The 13,462-nt window shown below is 42.5% G+C and overlaps 3 protein-coding genes across 4 annotated transcripts; 1 reads left to right on the top strand and 2 right to left on the bottom strand.

Annotated features, from left to right (window-relative positions):
• The first annotated feature begins 1,934 nt into the window (after positions 1 to 1,934).
• On the top strand, positions 1,935 to 5,422 carry mlst8 (MTOR associated protein, LST8 homolog (S. cerevisiae)). Of its 2 annotated transcripts, none has more exons than XM_085360492.1 (9): positions 1,935 to 2,047; positions 2,226 to 2,373; positions 3,321 to 3,372; positions 3,463 to 3,625; positions 3,705 to 3,780; positions 3,884 to 4,036; positions 4,153 to 4,277; positions 4,362 to 4,525; positions 4,851 to 5,422. In XM_085360492.1, the coding sequence occupies exons 1-9, from the start codon at positions 1,935 to 1,937 to the stop codon at positions 4,967 to 4,969; spliced, it is 1,113 nt and encodes a 370-aa protein (XP_085216618.1). In that variant the 3' UTR covers positions 4,970 to 5,422. The 2 variants fall into 2 exon arrangements, with proteins under 2 accessions (XP_085216618.1, XP_085216617.1); XM_085360491.1 differs by lacking the exon at positions 1,935 to 2,047 and adding an exon at positions 2,064 to 2,130.
• A 421-nt stretch (positions 5,423 to 5,843) lies between these two features.
• On the bottom strand, positions 5,844 to 9,189 carry bricd5 (BRICHOS domain containing 5). The gene is made up of 6 exons (XM_085360490.1): positions 9,136 to 9,189; positions 8,805 to 8,942; positions 8,578 to 8,727; positions 8,378 to 8,485; positions 7,058 to 7,208; positions 5,844 to 5,938 (listed from the first exon to the last, which is right to left on the bottom strand). Exons 1-6 carry the CDS (start codon positions 9,187 to 9,189, stop codon positions 5,844 to 5,846), a joined length of 696 nt encoding a protein of 231 aa, XP_085216616.1.
• Positions 9,190 to 11,124: 1,935 nt separating this feature from the next.
• Positions 11,125 to 13,243, bottom strand: pgp (phosphoglycolate phosphatase). The gene is made up of 2 exons (XM_085360489.1): positions 12,455 to 13,243; positions 11,125 to 12,145 (listed from the first exon to the last, which is right to left on the bottom strand). Exons 1-2 carry the CDS (start codon positions 13,047 to 13,049, stop codon positions 11,820 to 11,822), a joined length of 921 nt encoding a protein of 306 aa, XP_085216615.1. The 5' UTR covers positions 13,050 to 13,243; the 3' UTR covers positions 11,125 to 11,819.
• Between the last annotated feature and the right edge of the window lie 219 nt (positions 13,244 to 13,462).

Raw genomic sequence — 13,462 nt, 5'->3', positions numbered from 1 at the left:
GACTGTTTTAAGTTGTATGTCCGGAAGAGCAGTGACTCAACACATTAACCTTAAGTGTACCTTATTTAGACGACATGCTAACATTTTAGTGACTTCGCATTAGCCTAAAGCTACAGTCATTGGAGGCTACATGATGGGGCTGTTAGTATGACACTGTCATAGACATGAATAGGCGACACACAATCATAAACTCTCAATTTGTTTTCTACTTATCCAAATTTGGTTGGATTAGCTAACTGGTTTTGGATAAAAGAGTTGCGTATGGCATTAGCTAGCTAACTAACTAGCCTCTTTTAAATAATAACTATAGGCACTGGAGACAAACATTTAACAGTTTGCAAACATGTTACCCTCAGGTTCAGCAGTAAACATACAATAGTAAAACTTGGAAAACCCTTTCCTAATTTAGCTCAATCAATCAATTAATCAATCAATCAACAGAAAATCCAACAATGCTTTGGGGACATTTCTGTACCCTAATTATGGTACTACAATTTATTTTAAACAAATTTAAAACTACTTTATTACACTTAACTCTGAAAATGTTCATTTTTACATTTTCAAAAACACTTAAGTTACATTTTCCCCCCAAACAGACTCACAGGTTTCTGATTGTGAATTCTCCTCTTCACCTTCACTTCGGCCAATCAAAGGTAAATGAGCCAAACTCTGACGTGAAGCTGTAACCAACAGCAACCATTCTGAAACCGGATGATGACAATGAAGAGCAAGAACTGTTTTATTAAACAGTAATTTCATCCCTTTAAGTTTTTTTATTCTTAGAATGTATCTTATAATATTTTAATGTGTGCCCAAGAAACTATTGATAGCGGGTGTGTTGAAGCTAATATTTTAATCATTAAAGTACTGGCTGAAAAGGTGGAGACTGAAGCTTAAGTTTACAGCACCTAAACTTTTTGTACAAAATGTTGCTTAACTGGCAACACTTTTCTAACCAGATCTGCCCCAAAGAAACACCAAAAATTGACGCAAAAATTAGGAATAAATACTAAACTAGGACAAAAACAAATAGTAAGCATGTTGATTGTGCCTCATGTTTATTTTTTTTTTAATCACCTGAGTTTTTATGTTGTTGTTTGTTTTTTTATTTTTAGATAATGATCAATCTTAATTCAATCTTAATAATTTTATATTTTGTACATCAATGCATTCCAGACGGTAGATCATATGACAATATACCATGACGATTTTTGATTTATAATGTCTTTAGTTTTATATCATTTTGCAATAGTTTTTGTTTCATTTTGGTTTTTACATTGTTAATAATGAGTCTTTCATAACTGTCAAGTTGATACTAGATGTGTAGTTAATACCTGTTACAGCTATTGTTGATTGTGGTACAGAGTACAGTATTTGTGAGGGTTTTCTGAGCGGTTCTAGAAACTGGTTGGACATACAGAGGATGATGTCACGAGGTTGGAGTGTAATTTTTTATAAACCGAAAAAAACCCTTACTAGTTAAGCAACAATCGTGTATCCATATTGGCACGTTTCTATACATCCAGCTATGTTTCTATTCAACCCTTGCCATTTGAAATGTACGAAAAGTTTAGTAGTACTTAGAATAACACAGGATACAGTGATAGAAGCGATCATCTTAAATCCTATTGACTCAATGGCATTTTTCAACTTTCTATTATTTACTTTCTTTTACTTTAGTACCGAGTATTAGGACTGAGATGTCACCATATTGACACAAGCAACTTTCCAGACGATGCTGATAAAGCTGAAATTAAAAGATGTTGCAACATTACATAATGAGATCCGCTTAGTCATAATTAATATTATGAATTATTGGTGTACACTTCTTTGAAAATCATTGTATTTAATTGCAGCATGTCTATTCCTCGTGGACACACCAGCAGAGGGCAATACTGATCTAGTGATTAAACCGGAACTCTTGAAACACTATTATGTTTCTAAGGGACGAGTTAAAGAGACGTACTTCTTGGTTGACTTCAACACTAACAACAACAAAGGGAACTAAAGAAATTTGTCCTTTTAATTTTATTGCTGTGTTGTTACAGTTAAGGGATCTAATGGTTTCATACTAGAAGCGTTTATTGTTTATTGCACAGCTTATAAGTTTGGCTAGCCTCTTTTGCTAAGGTTAGCTTATGATACGTTAACAGTTTAACCGTTTTTTGTGCTTTAGCTGTGTTTTGTATTTTACTTTAATTGTTGCAAATTGAATTTCCCTGCAGTATCCGCCAGGAGTTCGTCATGAATGTGAATCAGGGGACGGTGGGTAGCGACCCGGTCATTCTGGCCACGGCTGGATACGACCACACTGTCCGCTTCTGGCAGGCCCACAGCGGGATCTGCACCAGGACGGTCCAGCACCAGGACTCAGTATCCTTACCCTGATATATGGAGGCTTACGCAGAATGTGTACTGTCATATTTGAATAATTATAGGTTATGACCATTTATAAATCTCAGGTTTTAAGTTCAAAGTTAATCAGATGTTATCTATAGCTTCTCACAAAAATCCACGTGAACGCAAAAAGTGCTTTTGTTTTAGTTCTGTGTTTATAGATCTTCTATAAACCCTTTAGGGTTTGCCACAGTGGGTTAATTGCCTTCATCTCACATTGTCCCTGGCCTCCTGTTTTGTCACACCAACCCTCTGCATGTCCAAGAATCTCTTCTGTGGTCTTCTTGTTTTCCTCCTGCCTGGCAGCTCCATATTCACACTACACAGGTCTCCTTTACACTATCTCTCTTCTGCATATGTCCAAACCATTTCAGCCTTGCCTCTAACCTGTCTCCAAACCGCTGTCTTTACTCCGAATGAATCTTGAAATCTTCATTTCTGCCACATCCAGCTCTGTCTCATGTCTTTTTGTCAGTGTCACCATCACTAAACCACACATCATAGCAGGTCTCACTACCATCTTATAAACCTTCACTTTCACTCTTGCCACCTTCTGACACTCATCCCCACATTCTCCAGCCTGCCTGCTCACTCTTTGTCATCTCTTGTGGACTGTCTTTTACTTTAGTTGGTTGACTTCAGGTATCTAAACTCAGCTACCTTCACTGTTATGGCTGTCTCTCTCTCATTCACACATGTATTCTGTCTTGCTTCTGCTGACTTTCATTCTTCCTCTCTCCAGACACTCTTCCACTTATTTAACTACAGATCACAACCTTGTCTGTGAACATCATAGTCCACAGAGACTCCGTTCTGATGTCATCTGTTCACCTGACAGTAGTACCCTGACCTTTAAATTTGATGAGCTGTAAAATATTATTGCAGCAACCTACATTGTCCACTTCCTTAACATTTACTCTCAGCAAGTAAATTCCCTCGAGGTCACACCTGACAGAAGTATGATTGCAGCTGCAGGTTGGTTACAATTTTCCCCACAATCCTTTTTCTCATTTCTCACCTTAATGTTACTTTGCTTCATAGTAATGTTTGCATTGTGCTTTCAAGGTTATCAGCATATCCGCATGTACGACTTGAACTCCAACAACCCCAACCCGGTCATCAATTACGATGGAGTTAGCAAGAACATCACATCTGTGGGCTTCCACGAAGATGGACGCTGGATGTACACAGGAGGAGAGGACTGCATGGCTCGCATATGGGATCTGAGGTACTGAAGGACAAGCTCACTGGTCTTTGTTTATTTAATGATCAGCAAACTAAACTCTGATCCCTGCCCTGCCTTGTAGGTCAAGAAATCTGCAGTGTCAGAGGATCTTCCAAGTAAACGCTCCAATCAACTGCGTGTGCTTGCATCCTAACCAGGTGAGACACTCAGTACACACAGATGAATCAGGTGAGGCTGTACTCTTGGTTACTATCTGGCCCATTTGCACTTAATGCCGAAGATTTCATTATGTTTTTTTAGGCAGAGTTGATAGTTGGAGACCAGAGTGGAGTGATCCATATCTGGGATCTGAAGACAGACCATAATGAGCAGCTGATTCCAGAGCCGGAGGTCTCAATCAATTCAGTTCACATTGACCCAGATGCGAGTTACATGGCAGCAGTCAACAGCTCGGTCAGTTGCCTAAAAGAATCTGCAGAACATGTGGCGCAGGATAATACATTCACTCTTTTATAGCATGTTATATTAATGAAAACCTTGTCCGTCCGTCCCCCGGCTGTCTTTTACAGGGAAACTGTTATGTGTGGAACCTCGCTGGAGGCATCGGGGATGAAGTGACTCAGCTCATTCCCAAGACCAAGATCCCTGCACACAAACGCTATTCCCTCCGCTGCAAGTTCAGCCCCGATTCCACGTGAGTGAACCTTTTTCTCCCATTTACCCCTCATTTCCCCACCGAAAATACGACTTGACATTTTGCATTCGTCGTCGCTTCCAGGCTGCTGGCCACCTGCTCGGCAGACCAGACGTGTAAGATCTGGAGGACGTCCAATTTCTCACTGATGACGGAGCTCAGCATCAAGAGCAATAATCCGGGAGAAACATCCAGAGGCTGGATGTGGGACTGCGCCTTCTCCGGAGACTCGCAGTATATTGTTACAGGTCCATACAGCAGCACACAGCAACACCAGATCTCTAAACTGAATAAGAGTTGTTAAAGTAAAACATTGCAGTCTGAGGGCTGCAGATTTGAAATGTGGCTGTTTTTAAGATAAAAAGGACGTCTCATTTCTGATTTTGTCCTCATTTGTCATACTAACCCCTGCCCTGCCATTACATCTGGAATTATGTAAAAGGGGTTTAAAATGGTTTAAACATGGCTGTAAGTTTGTTCTCAGATTATGATTTTTTTTTTAAACTTTTAGACACTTTCATGTAAGGCTAGACATTGCTTTGTTTTAATTCTACTTTTTCACTCACTCCACAGCCTCCTCAGACAACCTGGCTCGCCTGTGGTGCGTGGAAACTGGTGAGATCAAAAGGGAATACAGCGGCCACCAGAAGGCCGTGGTGTGTCTGGCCTTTAATGACAGCGTGCTCGGCTGAGAAGGAGGAGGAAGCAGAAGGAAGAGATAATAGGTTGTCAGACAGGAACTAAAGACTCTTATGAGGATGCCACTCATGTCGCGTATGTCAGCGCCAGTACAACAATCGACTCGGGGAAGCGGGCACAGTGGCCATCTCTGGCACATATGCCGAGCGACACAGCCAAAATAAAAATCTGTAAAGCTAAAATCTGTTTTAATGGACCTATTTTGTTTCCACAGACGTACAGAAAGAAATCTGTCAATGACGAGGCAGACATAATAGTTTGTTTTTTTTTATTCAAATTGCAAAACTCTGTTTTTACAGAGCGCTGTATTTATTGTAAAAAAGACCACATTAATCGCAGGTGCTTTGTGTGTGCAGCAGACTTGTTTAATCTCTTACATGTGCTATGTATGATTTATTTGAATAGCTGTTCTGTTCTTTGTCATGTGGAGGAGGACTGCTGAATAAATGGTGTACAGAAATGTCTTTATACCCAACAGGTTGTGTCTTTTATTCTCAGAACAAAACAGTCACGTTGTAACAGGAACGGTTACACACAGCAGTCCGTTACAGGACATACAGTTAGAGGCATTTACAACACAAAAGGGGGAGCGGGGGTTCTTTCTTCTTTAATCTCTGAAGCGTGCCACCAGAGAGGGTATTATACATGAAGAGAGTGATGATGGGGATTTGGCGATAACTGTGACAGCCCGTCTCCAGCTCAATTCTTTCTCGGAAGGAAGAAAATGGTTTACTGGTGGCTGTATGGCACAAAGGAAACAGTCAAAGCTTGCTTTTGTTCTTGAAGAGGGAGCCAAAAAAAAAAAAAAAAAAAGGACAACTTTGTTTCCCTGATCTTTTGCCGGGAGGATCGAGAGAGAATGCAGAGTCACTCTGGAAGGTAGTAGAAGCACACGGACACGCAGATGTTGCTGGGGAAGCAGATGTCGATGCAGAAGTAGACCAACCTCTGTTTGCCTGGGCCTGAGAAAATGAGAGGTCATGTGACTCATTAAAAAATACACATTTAGATTCAAGTGTCACTTGAAAACAAATCATTTAGAAATGCAGTCATTTGCATGAATCATTCATGGTTTAAAAGCAGCCAGATTTAGTTTGGTGTTCAGAATGGGCTCACGTACATGCTGTTGAGGGAGCACACAGTAAAGTACATAAAAAGACTTTCACCCCGTGGAAAGGTCACATTAGGCCACGAATCAGGTTTCAGCCTGACACGCTGCAGCGTTGAGGAGCGGCCGCAGGGCTAATTGAAAAACCTCTCTGCGCGCAGGCTCCGGTGACCCTGACAAATGAGCCCTTGTGTGAAAACTTCAGCATAATTTCTGTTCTGTTCTCCCAATTTGTGACTCAGGTGTCTGGAAAAAAGAATCGATTCATAAATGAGTCTATGAAACTAGTAGGGAACAGTTCTGGGGTGGTTATAGAAAATTCCACTGTTTTCTGAATATTTAAGGGGATCATCATCAGAGTAGAAGACGCCGCGGTGCTCTTTGGTGCAGCTTTGTCAAACAGCATCAGAAATTGCTTTTTAAGCCGAATCTGAAGCGCTTGTGAAACCAGTTTTTATTTGTTCCAAATAAAGACACATTTCATCAAAAATCCAGAGCGTGGTCATGTATTTTGAAATGTACCTGTTCCTAAAGCACTTTAGGTCACCTTCTGTTGTTGCTGTGTGTGACAGTCAACACAAACCGGTTCAGACATTTTTCATGGTGCATGTTTGAGGTATATTCTTTCATATCCCCCAAAAATACTTTTCTCACCACAATTCAGTGAGCTACATACTGAGAGGATAGAGGATAGGATAGAAACAAAGTATCAATCCAGTACCGATACTAAAGCTGGTATCGATACTATTGATATTTGGATGTATTGATACTGATACTATTGATATCCCACCTCTAATAATGCAAAAAGATGTCACACAGTGAAAACATGAGGATTTGTTGACAACAGGTAAAATTCAAAATATATCAGCTTTGTTTTTTCACTAGTTTAACTTTGTTTTCTAAACCTTATCAGAATAATTGTAAACCTTTTTTAACTCAACATTTGACGTTTGAGCCAAAGCAGCCCCCTCACCCTCGGTCCTCCTGGTCCAGTGGACCGACCTGTCCTGACACAGGGCCTGGAGAGGCTCCTCCAGCGAGGACACATTCACCTGACTGGCTGCCAGGACTCCCAGGAACTCCATCTGCCTCTGGGTCTCATTCCCAGACAGCTGGAACTGGTTCTGCCGAGGACAGCACCGCAGTATCAATATCCACAACAAAGAGTTCTTATTTTCAGCGGAAAGTATTTTAATTACTGTGAGGAATCATATTAAACTCATAAAGGAGAAAAAGCGAGAAAAAAAGATGGAAACTTGAGCTCCTATTAGCCTGATATCTGCACTGATGAGGCCAACTTTGAATTTGTGCTCGCATTCACCCCAAACACTGTGCGTAATTGCGCCTCTTACAACTCTGATTGGCTCTGATAACAAACCGCTTAAAGTCCTGTTGTGCTCGAGTAGCTCACACAGCAACCAGTTTTCCTTTTCTGTTAAAAAGAACCAATAAGACCATTGTGCCTCAGCACAAACAAGCCACGTCTGCTAGCCCCAATATCATAGATTAAATGGCTACAGCAGCTACGTTTGAATACACAGAGCCTGTATGAGATATGTGACACCATGAGACAGGATCACAGAAAAGCAGCTTCTGAGACGAGGAACTTGGGTATTGTGTAAAAAGATGATAAGAAGTCCCTCTCAGTTTACCTCCAAGGTCCCACAACTCATCTCAAGGTCTCCATTCAGCCAGGGCCAGCACCATTCACCTGATCATATTGTCAATTCATAATTAAGAATCAGATAATGACACAGATGAAAACTTTTTAAAGACTGGATGTCAGTGTTCAAGATCCAGGCATTTGTCAACAAGCAGATACACGCTGGCCCTTTAATGCATCAACCTGTATTTTAATCCAAAAAGAAGCGCCTTAAAAGTTGAAAAGCCCTCACACAGAGCGGCCATTGTGCCCAGGCCAGGGCTCGGGCTCGCTGCCGTAACCTCCTGTAAGAATATCCTCGGGCACGCCGAGGGGGCTGAGGGGATCAGATGTGCTGAGGAATTCAGCCATCGGAGTAACAGAGACAGACTATGAGGCTCTTCAAGGCCCTGTACGCTTCACCTCTCTCTTTGTGCAGCGTACCCAACAAAGTCATGCAAAACCACCAAGTCCTGGCTCAGTGGTGCAGTGCACTGAAATGCCAGTTCACACATTAGTGCGGCTGCTACCTTAGAAACACCTGGCAGAGCTAAAAGGGCAACTTTTTCTTAATATGCCTGGTGCACTTTGATGTAATGCAGTAATGCAGTGGGGAAGACCATACTATGTAACATATCCCCTGCCCGCTACCTTGCGTGCCGACTCGTGGAGGACGGAGTTCACATTCTTGTAGTCTGACTGCTCCATCTTTCTCAGGAAGCAGCTCTCCTGGCTGACGGGCTTGTAGCAGATCAGACTCTGAAACACAGAAACACATTTACCCATCATAACTCGCAGATGTTCCCCCTTTTTTCTAATTATTCAGAGTAATTCAAGTCATCTGGACATACATGTTTTATATCAAAGAGCACAGTGGACGTCTGATTCAGCGACGAGGTCACAGAGAAGGTCACCAAGTCATTCTGCTGGTCAACAACTGCTGACTGGTTGATAAGTGCGCCAGTCTGATCTGAAACAGTGAACCTCACAGTCTGCAAAGGCTGAAAAAACAGAGATTTGTAAATCAGAAGTTGGAAAATGTAAACCAGGGCATGATAAGGGAAGGTGTGTGTCATACCTGAGTGTGAGGCTGAGACCTCCCGAAGTGCCCCGTCAAACCCAGGGCGAGGATGGCCAGGAGCAGGCAGGCTGAGAGGCTGACCCAGAATGCCTTGTGCGGGAAGTGGAACAAAGGGGACTCCTCAGGGCCCCCATCCTGAGAACACATGAACCAGCAACAGGCTTTAAAAAAACCTATTGGATGGTTATTTGGGGTATTTAAATCCCAGGCTGTGGCAGAACAGGAACCCACCCAGCAATAAACTTGTAATACAACAAAAGTGGGGTCTGTAAGTAACCAACATATCCCAGCTATTTCAAATCTTCCATCTTGTCTGTAACGCGCTTACCGTGCACTCTTCTTCCTCCAGGCAGTTTTCTGAACGCTTCCAGCACCTCACCATCGCTGTGTCCCTTGGCGGCTCCTCACTCGGTCTGCTCCCTTCTCGTAGCTACCGGCATGGAGCGGTGGTCATGACCAGCACTGGACTGAGACTCGGCACACCTGAGCGGCTTCTCTTTTCTTTGTCCTCACAAACCTCACACCTCCCCCTCCCCTCATCCCCTCCTCAGGTCTCACAGATTCCCTCCCCCCAAAAACCGGGGGAAAAAAAGTCACGCTTCACCCAAAACTTCCTAACCTCGCCAAACTCAATTTCCAAGTTTTGCCTTCCAGAAATTACCTTCATTTTTTTTTTATGTCTTCTCTAATGTGGCTTAATACGCCTCTTTAACATGATCCATCTCTTTATTGCCCCTGTCCCCCCACTCCTTTTCCCCCTTGCTCCAACATACACTTACACGAGAGGAACTGGCTTCTCCCCAACAGTCCAAACAATGGACAAAGAGGTAAGGCAGGCACGGGCTGGGAAGCCTCTCTCGTCAGGTGAGGGGTGATATGCTGCCGCTGGTGCTGCATCCAGCCGATGACAGCTCAAGGTGACTGAGGACTTTGAGAGAAGCTCTAAACCTAAAGCAACGAGGAAGTAAGTATGTAAGGTTTGTTTATATAGAGCTTTACAGGAAGCAAGGTCACAAAGTGATTTACAGAATAAGATACAACAACTAAAATGCTACAAACAGATACAACTAACTAAAGGCATGCCATCACAGGTGGTTCTTGAGTTTCTTTTCAAAGGTATGAACAGCATCCACAGGAGTTAGGTTCAGGAGTAAAGGAGTCTATCTATATCAGCTGTGCACAATCCTCACTGAACAGAGATTGTGACTAATGACACCAGCTGTCAGCCAAGGCAGTAAATTATAATAATCAAGGCATCTACCGCACCGTCTGCCTGGTCCAAACGTTCCACTGTTGAATGCTATCAATTATTAATACTGTTACTCATCCAGGGTAAGGATTTAGCAGAGGGGGCATTTCTGGTTTTAAAAGGAGCTACCTTATTTAAAACAGTGATCATTAAAAGAATGCACAATTGAATTTACATGGCTGTCCAGGGAAGGGGAAAGGCATTATCAGTGTTAAAAACAACAGAAAACCTATGTGCAGAAAGATGATAAAAAATATTTTTCTGTATTTATATGTTAACCAGTAACAGGATTCAAATCGTAAGTGAATAAAAAAAGAACACACAAGTGGCCAGAATAAATGGACTTGATGTTCAGGCCTAGATTAAAAACAGCATGTAAAACGTGTTCTTTGTTGACACACTGTGAGTTTGACACACTGCAAAAGAGAGCCAGAGATTAATAATAACTAATGGTGAAATAAAGATTTATAAACACATTGAGTGAAAAAGAAACGCTCAGTGCATCATGGGAGCCCCCAGCAGCCTAGACCACTGCAGCATAATTAAAGGAGGGTTCAGGGTCACCTTATCCAGCCCCAACTATAAGCTTTATCAAAAAAGGTTTTAAGTCTAATCTTAAAAGCAGAGTGGGTGTCTATCTCACGAGCCCAAACGGGAAGTTGGAGGCTCTGCCTCCTATTCTATCTCTAAATAGCCACAAGTAGGCTACCAGTCTGAGTGAAGTGCTCTACTGGGGTGATACAGTACTATGAAGTCTTCAACAAAAGATAAGGCCTGATTATTCAAGCCAGTGATAGGAGAAATATGCTCTCTTTCTAGTCCCTGTGCATGCATTTTAGAGATGTTGTGCAAATGCATGAAAACAATTCGTGTTTACTATGAACACTGAAGGACATGTCCTGGTCAATAGTCTATCAAGCTGATGAATTTTGCTGTAGTATCTTCTATATGAAAATTAAAACCACCCAAAAATAAGAAGTTTCAACAACTTTAAAAGTAATAATCAGGAAATCAGTGAATGTGTTGAAAAACAAGAAACATGAACCAGGCAGAGGGTATGGTAGATCATGTAAAAATAGTTTATTTTTGAGTTTAACATGTGTTTTTTGTATATGATACTTACCCTTAAGGAAAGTCAGACATTTTTTTAAAATGTTAATGTGATTGTTTTATGAAGTAATAAATAACATGACGGATCCAAATATTACTCTTGCACAATCCCTTGAATCTAAATGCAGATATCGGAACATTGTGTTGAGGTCTTAGAATACAGAACAAACAAAGCTCAAGTTCAGCGCCTTTCAGTCTGCTTTTGTCCGTTGGAACAATGATGTAAACCTTATTACTAAACTGTTGACACTTCATGTGTGCTCACCTCTCTTCCAAAGTTTGACTTGTAGTTGCTCAAGAGGTTACATTGCATATCTGGTGAGGGCCTTTATAGTTCACTGACATCTTCTTTTTTAAAAAAGAAAAGGAACACACTCATTTTTGCAGCGTAACTCAACGCTTAAATACATTGAAAAAATACTGAGGATTATTGTTCTCACGCTGTTAATAATCACTTAAAACATATTAAAATTAGGTTTAGCAGATAAAATAAAATATAGATATATATAGCTTTAGTCTCCTGTCCAAGCAGGTAAGTGCTGTTACAGTGCTGAAGCAGCAGAAAACAACACAAAACAAAAAAATTCCCTTTTTAAAAGAAAAAAACAAAACAAAAAACACTGGATCCTGAGTGTTGTGCAGGTTTCTCAGTCTCATCCCTGCAGAGCTGGAAGGAGGTCCGCGATGCTCTCCACATAGTAATCCGGCACCATCCCCTGCCTCTCTGGGCAGCCACTTTTCTGATGGGCTTCGGCATCTGCCACAGTGCTGACCCCCGTGAGGGTTAGAAGGGTCTTCAGGCCGCAGTTGGAGCCCAGCAAGATGTCAGTGTCCAGACGGTCGCCGACCATCAGGCAACGGTCGGCTTTCACACCAAACTGGGAGGCCACACAGTCGAACATGAAGTGGTTGGGCTTCCCAACAGTCCGGGCCTCACGCTGGGCTGCCGTCTCAACGGCCTGAAGCAGACAGCCGGTACCTGAGGGTTAAGAGTGACAGTCAGTAGGTGAGGTGACAGTTTACTCTTTAATCCAACAGAACAGGTCTGTTCAGATTGACAGGAAAGTCAAAAATTGAAAATAAATTGTTGCCAATACACTTAAAAGCCTCTGTACTGCCTCTATTCAGGTGTTCTAACATCTGTTTAGGGTTAAACACGGCTGAACAATAAATCCCTTGTGCTGACATCACCCTGAAAACAGTTCTGTGGATTATCTGGCCTAAATAAAAGCAAATAAAAGGTTTTAAAAATGCGTTAAATGGAACAAAGTGCAGAGTAACTGTTTACCTGCGACGGCCTTGCCTCCTTCCAGGGGCAGCCTGGTGTCCCTGTTGGTCCCCACAAACAGACAGCCCTGCTGGGTCAGATACTGCATGGCTCGGTTCAATTTCATGTAACTGAAATGCTCATCGAAACCGACCACCACCGCCTTCACCTCGGGGTCCAAGGTCACGTTGGCCCAGTCAATCGGCTTTCCGCAGATGTGGTCGGGTCCCACCCCGGTCTGCTGGATCCCCACCGCCTCCAGCTCCTGCCTCATCGCGTTGCTTCCTATCAGGTACACTTTGCCCTCCAGCTCGCAGACCGTTTTCAGGTACATAGCGCAGCAGTACGCGGTCCCGAACACTTCATCTTCCGTCACGTCGAAGCCGAGTGCGGTCATTTTATCGGCGTACATTTTCCTGGACTTGGTGCTGTTGTTAGTGACGAAAAACACCCTCTTGCCCTTTTCCTTGAGAAGGTTTATGACTTGAGGCGCTCCGGGAATGGCCTGGTCCCCCCGCCAGATGACGCCGTCGCAGTCGAACAGGATGCTGTCCACAGAGTCCAGTAGCTGCTTCACCAGAGCTCCACTCAGCCGGGTGCATTTTGACACAGACATCGGGGAAGACTGCGGTGAACGGAGCGTGAAGAAATGTAAAAACGGGAAGCTTACTTACTCAAGTAAAGTAGTAGCGCTATGTCAGGAGTCAAAGAGGCGAGTTGTAAATGTTAACCGTTAATAACCGGTCAAAACAACCGGTTTTGGTGTGCTGTGTGAGGAGCTCCGGAGAGGCAGGCTGACCTTCTGACCGCCGAGTGTTGCATCAATGCAACGACTACTTCCGCACCGGCTTAAAGTGACAGGAGCCACACACTAAGAAGTCCGGTCAAACTTCCGCTTTGATAAAATTAAAGTAATAAAATATTTTTTCTTTTTCTTTTTTAATGAGAAGAACAGGTGCTTTATGATGGTGTGAATAACTTAATCAGCAAACACATTTGTTTTCTAACCCACCTTCTGATTTTTTTTTA

This window comes from Diplotaxodon limnothrissa, linkage group LG8, assembly GCF_057381915.1.
Source record: "Diplotaxodon limnothrissa isolate DT_005_m linkage group LG8, D_limnothrissa_male_GT1.1, whole genome shotgun sequence".
NCBI classification, from domain to species: Eukaryota; Metazoa; Chordata; class Actinopteri; order Cichliformes; family Cichlidae; genus Diplotaxodon; species Diplotaxodon limnothrissa.
Note: the sequence above shows the minus strand (reverse complement) of the source record. Positions and strands in the feature narration are given on the sequence as shown.

Coding starts and splice junctions, on each gene's coding strand:
- mlst8 (XM_085360492.1), top strand. CDS start 1,935: ATGTTTCTAAGGGACGAGTTAAAGAGACGTACTTCTTGGTTGACTTCA. Junction 3,781..3,883: donor TGTGCTTGCATCCTAACCAG/GTGAGACACTCA, acceptor ATGTTTTTTTAG/GCAGAGTTGATAGTTGGAGA. Junction 4,037..4,152: donor TGGCAGCAGTCAACAGCTCG/GTCAGTTGCCTA, acceptor TGTCTTTTACAG/GGAAACTGTTATGTGTGGAA.
- bricd5 (XM_085360490.1), bottom strand. CDS start 9,189: ATGGTGAGGTGCTGGAAGCGTTCAGAAAACTGCCTGGAGGAAGAAGAG. Junction 8,943..9,135: donor TGGAGGAAGAAGAGTGCACG/GTAAGCGCGTTA, acceptor ATGTGTTCTCAG/GATGGGGGCCCTGAGGAGTC. Junction 5,939..7,057: donor CTGGACCAGGAGGACCGAGG/GTGAGGGGGCTG, acceptor TCATTTTCTCAG/GCCCAGGCAAACAGAGGTTG.
- pgp (XM_085360489.1), bottom strand. CDS start 13,049: ATGTCTGTGTCAAAATGCACCCGGCTGAGTGGAGCTCTGGTGAAGCAG. Junction 12,146..12,454: donor AGGAGGCAAGGCCGTCGCAG/GTAAACAGTTAC, acceptor CTTAACCCTCAG/GTACCGGCTGTCTGCTTCAG.